Genomic DNA, 15,600 nt, shown 5'->3' with positions numbered 1-15,600 from the left:
CGAACAAAACGACATAGTAAACTTCTCGGTTGTTATCCTTCCACCTGAAACGCGACGGTCGCTCTCGAAATTTGTTTGTTTCAAACTCCGTCCGGTTGAATATATTAGACCGGGACTCGATTGCGACAGACACCTTATTGTAATTCTTTCGGTATCCTTTCTATTCCTGCGTGCAATTTTGTGATTTCTCCTAAAGAATTAGGGTATGAAAATTTTGAATTTATCCCACGAAAAGATGATAAAAGTGAGATTTCGTTAAAAACTCATTAACAAAGCGGTGGGTCTAATTTAATAAAGCACGAAGAAGACGAGGTTCTTGTACACACCGGATGTTCGAAAACGGAAATTGTTAAGGAACTAGGTCAGCGCATGCGTGCGTTTTATTCCGTTGAAATACGAGCGAATCTAACCGCTGGGTTTCAGTAGATTTCAGGACACCCGGACGGAGGCTCCTGAAACTTTTCTTTTTTTGGGGGAAATTTAAATTCTCGTTCGAATAGAGCAATAAAATTTCTTATTGAATGAAAAAAGTTTTAATATGAAAAAATGGTAGATTTATTTTCGTGTAGACTTTTAATTAATTTTTTTCATTGGTTCAGTTATTTTTGCTTTGTGTTAATGTTTTTTTGTGAATTCAAGTTTGTTTATCAAGGTAAGTTGTGGATTATAAAAAAAAATAATTTAACACTGTTTGAATTCGAAAAAATAATTTTTAGTTATTACTTTTAATAAAAATGTAGGCCAATTTCAATATAAATTCGAGTCGTTAATGCATTGGGATTTTTGCGTCCACGCTCGAACTTTTAATTGAAATTGTTTATCGGACGCAAAACCTGTTTTAAATTATTTTTAACGCGGTTCTGTTCGAAACTCAAACGTTAAATCTCACTTTAATATTTACCTACAATTTCTCTCTCACCCCATTTTTACCTGCTATGTGCAGTATTGATTATTGCATCGTGGATTTTTACCTCCGCTCGTTTTAAGGTGACCAAAAAGCTGAAACAAAAAAAATTACACAACGATCCAGCACTTTTAAGCGAGATGAATTATGTATTTCGACGCGAACATCATAGAAAACGTCTCTTTCTCATCTTCCCTCTTTTTCTTTTAGCCCGAGAAAAAGTTTCGGAGCTAAACTCGCCCACTAACTTTAGGATTGTCCAACTTCTGACGCTTGCTCATTAAAGTTGATATTTTGAACTTCCCCCGTGTAATATGTGCTAATATTTTATGTGGGTTTAAGTATAAGTTTTCAAAACTTGAATTGGGTTATTTTGCAAAGAATTTTTTTTAATGGCACTAAGTAGTGAGGATTGTACTGCGGAAAATTAACTTTAAAGTTAATATTTTAACATTGACTTTGAAATGTAAGAAACTTTCTCAATTTCCATCGTTATAAACTCATTGTTTGACTTTGTTACCGGAAACAAGTTCTTTAAAGACTATCTAAATTGGATTTAAAAGAAAGTTTTTAATAAATGAAAATTTTATTTTAAACTATCTTTTATTTTATTTACTTAATCTTCAGAGCTAGCACTAGACTTAGAATTCTGCTGCTTTTTTACTACTTATTAATAAAAGTGTCCTCTATTCAATGACAAAAACCATTTTGCAAAATTACTTTTAGATTCTGACATACAGTGCTTTGAACATAATTGAAATTATAGAAAATTAAATTTGTTTGGGGTAAATGTTGGGAAAAATCAATTGGTTGGAAAATCGTTATGAATCTTTCACTGTATATTAATTAAAGCTTCCTTTTTCTAACGAAGACGCCAGATTTACTAAATTACTTTTAGTTTTTGAGATACAATGTTTTGAACATAATCGTAATTATGACAAGTTTTAAATTTGTTGAATTGACTTCAGAAAATTGGGAAAAATCAGCTTGCCAAAAGAACTCTGTTCCTTCTTCACTAGTTATTAATGAAAGTGTCCTCTTTTCATTGATAAACCACATTTTGTAAAATCAGCTTTAAATTCTGAGATACAGTATTTTGAACATAATCGAAATTATGGAAAATTAAGATTTTTTGGGGTAACTTTAAAATGTTGGGAAAAATCAATTTGCTGGAAAATCGTTATGAATTTTTCACTGTATAGTAATTAAAGCATCCCCTTTCTAAAGAAGAAGTCAGATTTACTAAATTATTTTTAGTTTTTGAGATACACTGTTTTGAACATAATCGTATTTAAGACAATTCTAAAATTTTTTGAATTGACTTAGAAAATTGGGAAAAATCAGCTTGTCAAAAGAACTCTGTTGCTTCTTCACTACTTAATAATAAAAGTATCCACTTTTTAATGACAAAACCCATTTTGCAAAATCACCTTTAGTTTCTGAAATACAGTGTTTTGAAAATTATCGAAACTACAGAAAATTAAAATTTTTTGGGGTAACTTTAAAATCTTGAGAAAGATCAATTTGTTGGAAAATATTTATGAATTTTTCACAATATATTAATTAAAGCGTTCATTTTCTAACGAAGAAGTCAGATTTACTAAACTACTTTTAGTTTTTGAGATACAGTGTTTTGAACATAATCGTATTTATAACAAGTTTTAAATTTGTTGAATTGACTTCAGAAAATTGGGAAAAATCAGCTTGCCAAAAGAACTCTGTTCCTTCTTCACTAGTTATTAATGAAAGTGTCCTCTTTTCATTGATAAACCTCATTTTGTAAAATCAGCTTTAAATTCTGAGATACAGTATTTTGAACATAATCGAAATTATGGAAAATTAAGATTTTTTTGGGTAAGTTTAAAATGTTGGGAAACATTAATTTATTGGAAAATCTTTATGAATTTTTCACCATATATTAATTAAAGCATCCTCTTTCTAACGACAAAATCAGATTTACTAAATTCCTTTTTGTTTTTGAGATACAATGTTTTGAACATAATCATATTTATGACAGGTTCTAAATTTGTTAAATTGACCTTAGAAAATTGGGAAAAATCAGCTTGTCAAAAGAACTCTGTTGCATCTTCAGTACTTATTAATGAAAGTGTCCTCTTTTCGTTGATAACCCTCATTTTGCTGAATCACCTTTAGATTCTGAGATAGTGTTTTGAACATAATCGAAATGATAGAAAATTAAGAGTTTTTGGAGTAACTTTGAAATGCTGGGAAAAATGAATTTGTTGGAAAATCTTTATGTATTTTTCACCATATATTAATTAAAGCATCCTTTTTCTAATGAAGACGTTAGATTTATTAAATTACTTTTAGTTTTTGAGATACAATGTTTTTAACATAAACGTAATTATGATAACTTTTAAATTTTTTGAATTGACTTTCGAAAATTGGAAAAAATCAGCTTGTCAAAAGAACTCTGTTGCTTCTTCACTACTTATTAATGAAAGTGTCCTCTTTTCAATGATTCTGAGATACAGTTTTTTGAACCTAGTCGAAATCATAGAAAAATAAGATTTTTTGGGGTAACTTTAAAATGTTGGAGAAACGCAATGTGTTGGAAAATCTTTATGAATTGTTCACTATATATTAATCAAAGCACCGTCTTTCTAACGAAGCAGTCAAATTTACTAAATTACTTTTAGTTTTTGAGATACAATGTTTTGAACATAATCGTAACTAAGACAAGTATTAAATTTTTTTGAAATCACTTTAGAAATTTGGGAAAAATAAGCTTGCCAAAAGAACTCTGTTGCTTCTTCACTAGTTATTAATGAAAGTGTCCTCTTTTCATTGATAAACCTCATTTTGCAAAATCACCTTTAGATTCCAAGATACAGTGTTTTGAACATAATCGAAATGATAGAAAATTAAGATTTTTTGGGTAACTTTAAAATGCTGGGAAAAATCCATTTGTTGGAAAATCGTTATGAATTTTTCAACATATATTAATTAAAGCATCCTTTTTCTAACGAAGACATCAAATTTATTAAATTATATGTAGGTTTTGAGATACACTGTTTTGAACATAATCGTATTTATGACAATTCTAAAATTTTTTGAATTGACTTTAGAAAATTGGGAAAAATCAGCTTGCCAAAAGAACTCTGTTGCTTCTTCATTACTTGATAATAAAAGTATCCACTTTTTAATGACAAAATCCATTTTGCAAAATCACCTTTAGTTTCTGAGATACAGTGTTTTGAAAATTATCGAAAGTATGGAAAATTAAAATTTTTTGGGGTAACTTTAAAATCATGAGAAAAATCAATTTGTTGGAAAATCTTTATGTATTTTTCACCATATATTAATGAAAGCATCCTTTTTCTAACGACAAAATCAGATTTACTAAATTCCTTTTTGTTTTTGAGATACAATGTTTTGAACATAATCGTAATTATGACAAGTTAAAAATTTTTTTGAAATCACTTTAGAAAATTGGGAAAAATCAGCTCTCCAAAAGAACTCTGTTGTTTGTTTACATTAATGAAAGTGTCCTCTTTTCAATGATAAACCCCATTTTGCAAAATCACCTTTAGATTCTGAGATACAGTGTTTTGAATATAATCGAAATTGTGACAAATTGAAGTTTTTTGGATGGGTCTAGGTTGATTATCGAGTTTCGTGACCATAGAGTTAAATACAATAGCTAACCTTGAGGTACTGAACACACAATGAATGGCAAATATCTAAAACTTCTAGAATCGTAGAACATGTGTGTTGTAGGCATGACCATAATGATACTACATGAGCCAAAAATTATTATATTGCCAACTTCGTCATCGCAGATCACTTCTCTCTATACTTTATGGATCAGCATATAGAGATAGCTATATAGAGAATGCCAAATTTCAACTGTTAAAGAATTTATTATCGTTGTTGCTTTTTTGGTAGAACCAATTTCAACAATTTTGGCGGCCCTCTTTTTCCTCTAAAGTCTGATACAAATGATATCTAGCACGATAAAGTGTAGGTGAAGGTTTTGAAATGATCTACTGGATATCGGAATAATCCATTGGATTTGATTGGTAACTTGTAGATACTTCGATGAGTCATTACAGGTATTGCACTAAATCACTGCATACTGGAATCATCTTCTGGACAGTAAAACCTACTACAAATTGTGTCCAAAGTTGTTTTAAATCAAGAATTTTTCAATAGCCTAATCTGTACAAGCCTAAGAAGATTTTGAATTTGTGATCGGCAGTTACGATAAGACGCAATAACTCCGAAATTAAGCCGAAGCGATCCGCTTATCCGGCATAGCATCTTCCTTCCCATTCCAATTTCCGAGGGTCGTAGTTCTTGCACCCCTCCGGACGCCACCGGTGAGGCCGCCCGCCGCGCTGTTGAATTTACATAACAAATGCAGTCTCGACCGTTGGCGTGCTCCGTAAAAGTGGGATAATCCTCGCTCACCGCTTGTATCTGCAAATCGCAACGTTGGCTAACACGAAACCCCACCGGACTCCTACCAGAACTCACCCTTAAAAACTTCATTTTCTTCAAAAAAAAAAAACAAATAACATACATTTCCTTACAAAAAGTGCAACTATTTATTTTTCTGTATTTACTAAAGTATTTAAATGAGTAGATAAAGTAGTAGAACAACCCCTCCATTAACTTTGGATTCTCTTCATATCAAAGCGAAAATGGATAGGATGGTTACAAATGCGTGTGGCATTTGCCGCTCATCTATCCGTTCTATCCGTTTGAAGTGCCATCAACCGACCGGGAGTATTGATTACCCAAACAGAGGTGTCGAGTTGTAGTTGCAGGTGCTCTGAACACGTGTTGCTCTACGGGTGCCGTTGCTACTGCGTGCCTGGTGGACCAATGGAACTATTTCCGAAGGGCTTATTTTCATCGCAGTCCTTTTGAAGTTGTTTTAATTGCGGCCACTACACGAAATTGATCGTTAACAAAAACAAAACAGTTTTCCACTTTATACAAGAACAAAAAATGGAGTAATAAGACTGGTCTACAGTGATTTTGATTTTGGATATATTTATGCTCACTATTTATGAAACTATCAATGATTTTGTAAGGTTTGTCCTCGTTTTTTTTAAATCTTTATTTTCATTTTACATTACAAAAAGCGGAAAACAAAAAACAAAATTGTTGCAAACATTATGTCTTTCCATTTTATTTTAAATAAAGTAAAATACTTTTATCTACGACTGCTTGGATAAGTCATCATTACCGCACTCATTTGAGGTGATTTGAGTTACGTAATGAAGTTCATTACCGCACTGGTTTCATTACGTAACGCATTTTTAGCCTAATCAGAACAGACTAATTTATTGAAACGAGCAACAATACAAAAGAAAAAGTGCTATCTACTTACAGAGAAACAATACTATTTATTATAAACATTAATTGTTATGTTTTTACATTTCAAAACACTTATTCCAGATGAGTAAACATGTTGTTGAAACTGACAATTCAAAATTGTCAACAATCATTTCAAAATATTTTTATAAATGTCAAATAGACTTTTCTAAAGAAATTGATTTTTTAGTAATTTTTAGCAGTCGTAGATAAAATGCTGTATATCACACGTGGGCTAGATCATAATTACAGTACTAGTGTGATTACACGACTCGGTCTACGACCTCGTCGTGCAATTCTCTACACTTGTACTGTAATTATGTTTCTAGCCCACTTGTAATATAAATGACTATTATCTGTCTGTACTTTTATTAAAATGGATTCACTGTTATAAATTCTACCGGTTTCGGCCCTTTTATAAAACCATCTTCAGGAACCTTCGAATCTCCTATTACAAAATAAATTTGCTTAGAAGAAATTTCAGGATGCTAATTGTCACGAGAGCTTTAAAATTAAATTGACGTAAGTGTATTAGAATTTAATATATAATCTAAATAACATTTTTAACATTTCAATGAATACAATTTTATATTGACTTTTAACATTTTTAAGTATAATGAGTTGTTATTTTGTAATAGGAGATTCGAAGGTTCCTGAAGATGGTTTTATAAAAGGGCCGAAACCGGTAGAATTTATAACAGTGAATCCATTTTAATAAAAGTATAGACAGATAAAAGTATTTTACTTTATATAAAGAAACAAAATAACAGATATATTTATAATGTCAGTTTTGTTTTGAAAAATTAGGATACATCGAAGTAAATAGAGAGTAAAATGTCGAAAACATGTTATATTTTCATAAAACACCATACATGAGGTTTTCTTTTATAATTTTTCAGAGGACAATCTCTTTTTAAAGACTAGCAGTAATCTGCCATCATGTGACATCCCATCGATCCTGATACCCTTCCTCCATCACTTTTAGATCCTGGTGGAACCGCTCTCCTTGTTACTCACTATAATTTCCTAAATTATACGGAAATTTATCCAGATGATTACGGAGATAGTCTAAGTTGATACACATATTTGCTCCTAGAGTCTGAAAGTTTGTGAGCATATTTTGTATAATTTCTTCATAATTTGGTGCTTTATGGTTACCTATAGGGGTTGCAATACCGGACTAAAATCTCAATGCCGGTATTCGGTATTCAAAATTTTTAAAACCGGGATACCGGTATTGCTTTAAAAAAGTTTACTCACTAAATTACAATCACTAGATATATCTAATTGTAAGATTTTTTCCCCTCTGCGGCGTCACCTCTACTAACAACAGGTTAATTCCTATTATATTTTTAGAGTGGCAATAAAGCATAAGATACAGAATCTGAGAAGATAATCAAAAAATGGAAAGATATTAGGAATCTGTACAAAATACCAATAAACTTAAAGGTCTAGATACCAATATTGTTTTGATGTCTTTCACTTGGTCCAAAGGTTCAACTTCACTGCCACGTCAAAAAATGAAATTACACTTCATCATCTGAAGCTCTGTGGAATTCTTTCGAATTCCTGCTTTGGAATTTTCTGGAAATCTGCAGATTCAAGAAAGAAACTTTAACATAATGGCTCTTGGTAGTTTGTCAGACTTATCATACCACTGTTATACTTGGTGGGACACTACACGAATCAAATTGACCTGAAACACCATTATGGAGTAAAAACTCCACATCCAAAAATAGTTACCCTCTAGTTTTACAGAGGGTACTTTATTGTTGGCTAGGTATGACAAATTTATTGAACACGAACATTATGTTGTCGTTATCAAAGGTTGAGTCTTCATTATCTTCAACATTCTGTAAGAGTGCAAAATGATATTTCTTGTAGATGGTATTCACACTGATTAAAAAATGTCACTTGAAAAAATGAGGTTAGTAAGGACATAAGATAGATAACAAATTTCTGTTTGGTCAATATCATTTTCCAGCACAGCTTTAAACACGGCCGTTTTCAATCGGTCGCCTTCGGCTAGCATTTTTTTAATGAAACGTCAAAAAATGTCACTTGAAAATGTAAACTTAGAACGGACAGAAGATAGATAACAAACAAGAATCCTCTACGTCATTTTCCAGCACAACTTCAAACTAGCACCGCCGTGTTTGAAGACATCGGCCGTCCCCTAGTCATCGAAGGCGCTAATTAAAGATAATACCGAAATACCGGTATTTTTCCATCGATATTGGTTTTTAATACCGGACAAAAATTGTCCGGGATACCGGTATTGCAAGCTGTAGTTACCTAAGAAACCAACACAAAACTTTTCCAAGCTTTACTTTCCGGAACAGTCATAACTTTAATAAAATCTGTGTCTTTCATTAATTGCATTTGAGGACCATCAAATATTCCACCTTTCAACTTTTCCATACTAAGCTTCGGAAATTTTCGGAGGCCTTTAGGTCCCTAGGTTTTGTGATGCGTATGTGTAAATATTTCACAAGTGTCAGCTTATTAAAGATTATTGTGCTTGTGTTCTGAGTAAGTTAGAATACGCTTGCCTGATTTGGAGTCCCTTATATGCGTGTGATTTCTTAAGCCTTGATCGAGTCCATCGTAGATTCTTAAAATTTCTTTCTTACAAATCTGATGGAATTTACCCTGAGCGAGGTATACCACAAAATGATTTGCTTGCACGACACAATATGGTTTCCTTGATGGACAGAAGAAACGCGTTTTATGAAAGGTTTCTACAAAGGCTTATCGAATATAACATCGATTGCCCTTTCATTCGTCATTCCTTATGCTAGGACAAACATTATGAGACGGGCGCCAACATACACTCTCTGTAAAGCGGGCAACAGGATTTCAGACAATCAGTGATCACCTGCATGTATATTCACTTATACATGTAAATTCACTTATATACTTTTTATTTTTATTTTTCTTTATAATTCGGTCAATTGTTAATTTCTTGAATTTTTTTGTAATTTTTTTTTTTTCTCACATACAGATACATATTATTGTATTATTACATTATGTAATATATATTGTTATCCTTTTTTGGGCTATGCCTGTTGGGTAATAAAGGAATATTATTATTATTATTACCCGGCAAACCGTCCGGACCAGGACCTAAGTTAGGGTTAACATGACTTAGAAGAGATGCTTCATCCTGTTGTGAAAACCAGCGACAGGTTTCACCAAGAAAGGTACTAGAGAAATAACGATCATCAAGTTTCCCATCAATATATACAGAACAGTACTTGGAGAATAGTTCAGATATTTGTTATTATCAGCTAAATTGCCATCATATTCCATCTCAGCCAGAACGCCACCCTCACCACGCTTTTTGCTCTTAACAAACGACCATAGATGAGAAAGAGAATCGATTAGGAAATCTTGTATGCGTTTGAGGTAGGAGGTGTAGTCAGAGGCAATTAACGCCTTAGTTCCTTTACGCAATACTTTAAAAGAGAGAAAGTCGTCAGAATAGCCCCATTTCTTCCATCTTTTGTGAAATCTCAGTTTTTCCTTGATCGCTTTTATAAGGTTGATGGGGTATACCAGTCAGGAAAACGACCACTACGTGTGGAGCCACGCGGGATAAAGTCGCCCATGCACCGATGAAGAACCGAATAAAATGCCGTAACACATTGATCAACATTCAAGTGATTAAACAAAGAACGCCAATCCACGGCTGTTAATGCATTTTTAAGACCATCATAATCTACGCGACCAAACCGCCAACCAATCTGGTGACAACTCCTCAGACAAAGAGTCCGGCTTAAACAAAAGGTAAATTCTACAGCAGGATGATGAGCATCCAAATTGACTAGCGGGTCAAAATACAGAGTTACAGTCTGATCTGGATAATGTATGCGATTGGTGTCGGCTGAACAAGCTTCACTTTAACGTAGCCAAATGTGAATCAATGACATATTTTTTGGGGAGGAAGCCGATAGAATTTGTGTACAGAATAGGTAATATAAATTTGAAATCAGTTGTCAGAAAGAGGGACCTAGGTATTATTTTTACCAACAATTTATGCTTTGCCGAGGACGTGAAAACCATAACTTCCGCAGCACTTCGACGCTTAGGATTTATAATAAGAAATGCTTACAGTTTTTAAAATGTGGAGACGTTAAAATTATTATTCAATTCATTGGTGCGATCTAAATTAGAATACGCGGTAATTGTATGGGATCCTGGATCAGACCTTTATTCAAACTTAATCGAAATTATTCAAAATAAGTTTATTCGGTATACTTATTACAAACAATTTAATGCCTTTATCGGGTTCAGATCGTACGAATTTGTGCGTACATTATTTGATATAACTAAGTTATCTATTAGAAGGAAAATCATATCGCTTTGTTTTCTATGTAAAATATTAAATAATAAAATAGATGCACCTTAAATCTTGGAAAAGATTGGTTTTTACGTGCCGGCATATTGTGGACGATTGAAAAATCTATTTTACATTCCCCGCTTTACCACACTGAACTCAGAAGAAATTCTCCTTTTATTAGAATTCTCTTGTTATATAACAAACTATCTATGGCTTCCTTCATCCCACTATTTGGCGTTGATGTAAAAACAGTAAAAAAGCATTTGATGTCTGTGATGAACGTTGCAACCGCCCAGTGCAGTGGGTGATCTTATAGAATCATATTATAGTTCATAATTCTTCGCGCATTCTGTTCCATTCCTCTGTTCTGTTTTTATGTTATTGTTTTATTTTGTTTATTTTTACTTATTTGCTTTTTTATTGTTTGCTTACAAATCGAGTACGGCTTAGTTTAATATTTAATTTAGTTTAATATTTAGTTCAATTTTGTTTAATTATTAATTATTATGTAGTAATTCCGAAATCTGTAACTAGGGGAAACCCTGTTTATTTTGGATGAATAAATAAATAAATAAATTAATTAAATTTGATTTACATAAGATTAGATCCAATGTTCTACCATTACAAATTACAATGTTGTTGAACTGAAAGAAACCACAATAGGAAATCATAAGAAGGAACTCCCTCGCTCTAGCATACAAGCCACCCACAGGAATGAGGCCGCATCCACAAGAGACGGTCCAGGAGATACACGGAATATTGAAATCCCCGACGATTAATAGCGGGGTGTCCGGAAATTCATATTCTTCTTTGAGTTTTGTTGAATGGTCAATTGGAATTGATGCAAATTTATTTCCATTGTGCAGTAAGACGCATTTTAAACTTCTTTTACAACTGTCAATAAAAAGGCGCCATTCAGTAGGTTTGTATTCTTTGTCTAGATGTCTAAAAGTAGCTTTGCGATATCATTACAGTACAGGATGTCCCAATTTCGATGTCGTTTTCGCAAAGTTTTCAGGTTTTGCCGATAGGGCGAAAACAAAAGACAATAGCTAATCGGAGTTTTCGGCATTAACATTTTCTTGAAAAGCAAGATCATGACATGGAAGCTACTTTTTTTGGTATCTCTTTTAGTTTCGGAGATAGCATATGCGAACATCGAAATTGGGACACCCTGTACACCAGTCCTTCATTTTCACTAATAAATTGTAATAACTCACTTTCTCGCGTTCTGTATGTTGTAAATGTTACTGTAGTAATCTTGAGGCTAACAGTTCTGATCCTTGTTTTGACAAATTGAGATCACGTATTAAATCACTGAGTTCATTTTGAGAAAATAACTTCGGCGTAGATGTTTCACCCTCCCATTCACTTCCACTGGTAGACTGTCCCGATTTCTGTGAATATGGCAACATCATTCTTTCTGAGGGCATGCGAATTACTTTTGAAACGTAAATAGCCCGAAGGAGATTTTTACTGTGTAGAACAGGACATTTTGTAGACTGTAAGTCTGGATATCTCCACATTTGATTTCGATTAAAACTTTTAGCATCTACTACACAAAAGTAATAACCATCGAAATGATTCTTAGGCTTCATCCAGATCATAGGAATACCAAAGTCTAATCCAGAACGTTCTCCATTTTACCACAACCGTAAAGACTCAACACAGGACTTACAAACTTTATGAGGAACCCATGATTTATCTAGTTTGACCATTTTAAAACCGAAATATTCAACATAAGTCTCCTTGACAAAGTGTGTGATATTTCTTATTTGTTATATAAACACCGCAAATATAACAAAATAAATCACTACTATTTATTATTTACACTTTCTTCGTGACACACTCATGTTTTAAAAGACAAGACAAATATATTAGAATGGACATTCAGTAATTGAAACAAAATATCAATACATGACAACTTATCCAGATTTACGTGTAAGTACTTCAATTTTGTCAAATAACTGAAATCTCAGCTGTTCTGCAGAGCAAGGGGTCTGACAATGAGAGTGGGGATCACGTGATTTTTTTATGCGCGAAAAAGTTGCGCAGAAGATTAATCATGACTGGGGAAAATAAATTTTATTACTAACCAGCCGATAATTGTTCAAAATATAGGATATGTAAAAATCATAAAAACAAGAGCACATTCAGTACTTTCACGAATATATTCGTAATCTGGGCACTTGAAAACATTTGAAAATTTGAAAATTTGAAAACACAAAGATATCCAGGACAACAATCAATATAAAATGGCTATTTATAAAGATAATAATAATAATAATATATATTTATTGGTGAAACCAAAAAAAAAAAGTACAATTTACAATTACAAAAGAAAATATCAGGTAAAAAAAAAATGAATTATATATAAAAAGAAAAATGAAGTACTAAACCATAAATAATAAGCGGTTTACCAAAGGAAACCGAGTCAATGCACCTGATGGACTCAGGTGTTATTGTTTTTCATCGGTCCCTTGATCAATATAGAAAATATATATAAACAGAATCCGATCATGCAGTAACACAATAAGGTAAGAAAGAAGTAAAAGTAAAAGAAGAATAAAGGAAGGAGCCGAAAAAGAAATAGAAAAAAAAAGAAATAGAAAAAGAAGAAAAAGAAAAATAAATAGAAGAGGAAGGATAAGAAAGAAGGCATAGTTTTATACATACTATATATATATCCCGTCAAGCAAAAGCTTGTTTATCTTAAATCACCCTGCTGCCCAAGAAGATATGCTTTGTAAAAAAATTTAAAACTACTCTTAGATTTATTGTTAATATCAGTAGGAATGCTATTGATCAAATTAGGTATGCTATATGAAAAACATCGTTCAAAAATTTGCAATCTATGTTGGGGTATAGACAACGAAGAACGACGACGGATGTTGATGTTATGCACGTCACAGCGGTATCTCAATTTATTTAACAAGTAGGGAGGCTTTTGATTGAAAATAATTCTTCGATACAAACAAGCAGAGTGCAATTTACGACGCAGAGACATATTTAACCACCCAACCCAGTTTAAGGTATGGGATATTTTTTCTCGCTTTCGAATGCCAAATATAAAGCGTAAGCATGCATTTTGCACACGTTGAACACGCAACGACTCGGCAACATCTAAACAGGAGCCATATAGAACATCCCCATAATAAAAAATGCTTAACACCAGTGCATCACAAAGCTGCGCTCTCAGACGCTGATTAAGCAGTTGTCTATTGCCATATAGTAGCTTTAACGTGGCATAAGCACGCTGGAGAAGAGAAGCGACATGTTTACGAAATCTAAGAGTAGAATCAATAGTGATTCCCAGGTTTCGCGACTCATCAGTAAGATTTAGCTTAACGCCATTCAATTTTAGATCCACAGATGCCTTGACCTCCCCAACGGCTCACCGCCCCCCAAAGACCACAACCGACGATTTATCCGGGTTTAATTGTAGGCAAAGTTTTGAAGAGTCCTCAACCAATCTTGTCAAATCAAAATTTATACAATTTTGTGCATCAGCAAGGTCATTGATGTTAAAAGAATAGTAAAGTTGCGTATCGTCAGCATACATGTGAGCCTTACAACTTCTCAGTACATTATATAAATTGCAAGTGTAAATTAAATAGAGAATTGGACCAAGAACTGATCCCTAAGGAACTCCAGACGATACAGCACATTCAGTAGAGAAGTTGCCATTTAGAGCTACCATTTGCCTACGACCAGTTAAATAGTTACAGAAAAACAAAATGGAATCATCAGAAAGTCCAATGTAATGAAGCATAGATAAAAGAGTTTTATGATGAACGGTATCAAAAGCCTTTGAATAATCCAGTAAAATTAAAATAGTGACATTTTTCTGATCAATCTCACGAACAATGTCGTCGGTCACATCCAATAGAGCAGCAGTGCAGCTGTATACTTTACGAAAGCCAGATTGCCGCATAGGTAGAATATTGAACTTATCTAAGTGCTCTCGCAACCTGTCAGCAATAATTTTTTCCAGAATTTTAGATATAACCGGCAAAATACTAATCGGTCTCAAATCTTTTAATTGGCTGGGATTGCTAGATTTTGGAATTGGCGTAATCAGAGCAGTTTTCCAACAGTCAGGAAACACAGAGCCCTGAATGCAATAGTTAATTATATGACAAATATAAGGCAAAATCAACGGGCAACACAGCAACAACATCTTTATACCAATACCATCAGTACCAATAGCATTTGATTTGAGATTGAGTAGTACGTCATAAATCTCTTCTTTAGTTGCAAGCGTTAATGTCAACTTCTCAGTAACACCAGGTACTGTGTTTAAGTTATAATAATCAACAGTGTCCATATCACCCGTAGCAACTATTTGAGAAGTTTGGAAGTAGTCGTTAATAGCATCAACACTCGCTAAGAAGTCCGGAATAGAACGCTGTTTACTATTAACAATGCCCATCGCCCTAAAACCGGTCCAAAGTACCCGACATCCCCTAGTGCTCAGCATATGCTCAAGATACGCTTTTTTTCCCTCCGAATAGATAAATTAGTAAAGTTCCGAAGTTCGTTATAAGAAGTAAAATCAACAGGACTTTTTGTTTTTCTAAATTTAGCAAACGCATTATCACGAAGCGTCATAAGCAGCTTCACATTGTCAGTGAGAGAGACCTTAATAGGAGCATGTATGTCGAAAAGCGTAAGAACATTTGTATTAAAAAAGGTTAGTTTTAGTTCAATAAGGATTAGATTTACATAAATTACTTATGGGGTAGGCGGACTAACCAACCTTGCACCGCTACCCTAAGGATCTATTGTAGCCCGATAGATAACATTATCAAATTTCACCGTGTAGTCCAATGTTCCTAACTAATATTAATATCTTGCTCAGTGAAAAGTCATTCAGATCCATTGGGCAAATAAACTGCGATCCAAAAAAATATAAACCATGCTCAACCGGACAGGAAGCAGCTTTCGACCAGGTACCGAGACAGCATATTTGGGAAGCTTTAAGCAAACTGGGAACAAGTTCAAAACT

At 33.3% G+C, this 15,600-nt stretch overlaps 1 protein-coding gene across 1 annotated transcript in view; it reads left to right on the top strand.

Annotated features, from left to right (window-relative positions):
• The first annotated feature begins 456 nt into the window (after positions 1–456).
• LOC111413456 (lachesin-like) overlaps positions 457–15,600 on the top strand; it is a 230,882-nt gene continuing 215,738 nt past the window's right edge. Inside the window, exon 1 of the mRNA XM_071195061.1 lies at positions 457–652. Within this exon, the coding sequence (XP_071051162.1) occupies positions 547–652 (106 nt within the window). The 5' untranslated portion in view covers positions 457–546. The remainder of the gene's footprint in view (positions 653–15,600) is intronic.

The sequence above is a fragment of the Onthophagus taurus genome, chromosome 3 (genome assembly GCF_036711975.1).
Source record: "Onthophagus taurus isolate NC chromosome 3, IU_Otau_3.0, whole genome shotgun sequence".
Lineage (NCBI taxonomy): Eukaryota > Metazoa > Arthropoda > Insecta > Coleoptera > Scarabaeidae > Onthophagus > Onthophagus taurus.
This window is presented reverse-complemented; position numbering and strand designations above follow the sequence as displayed.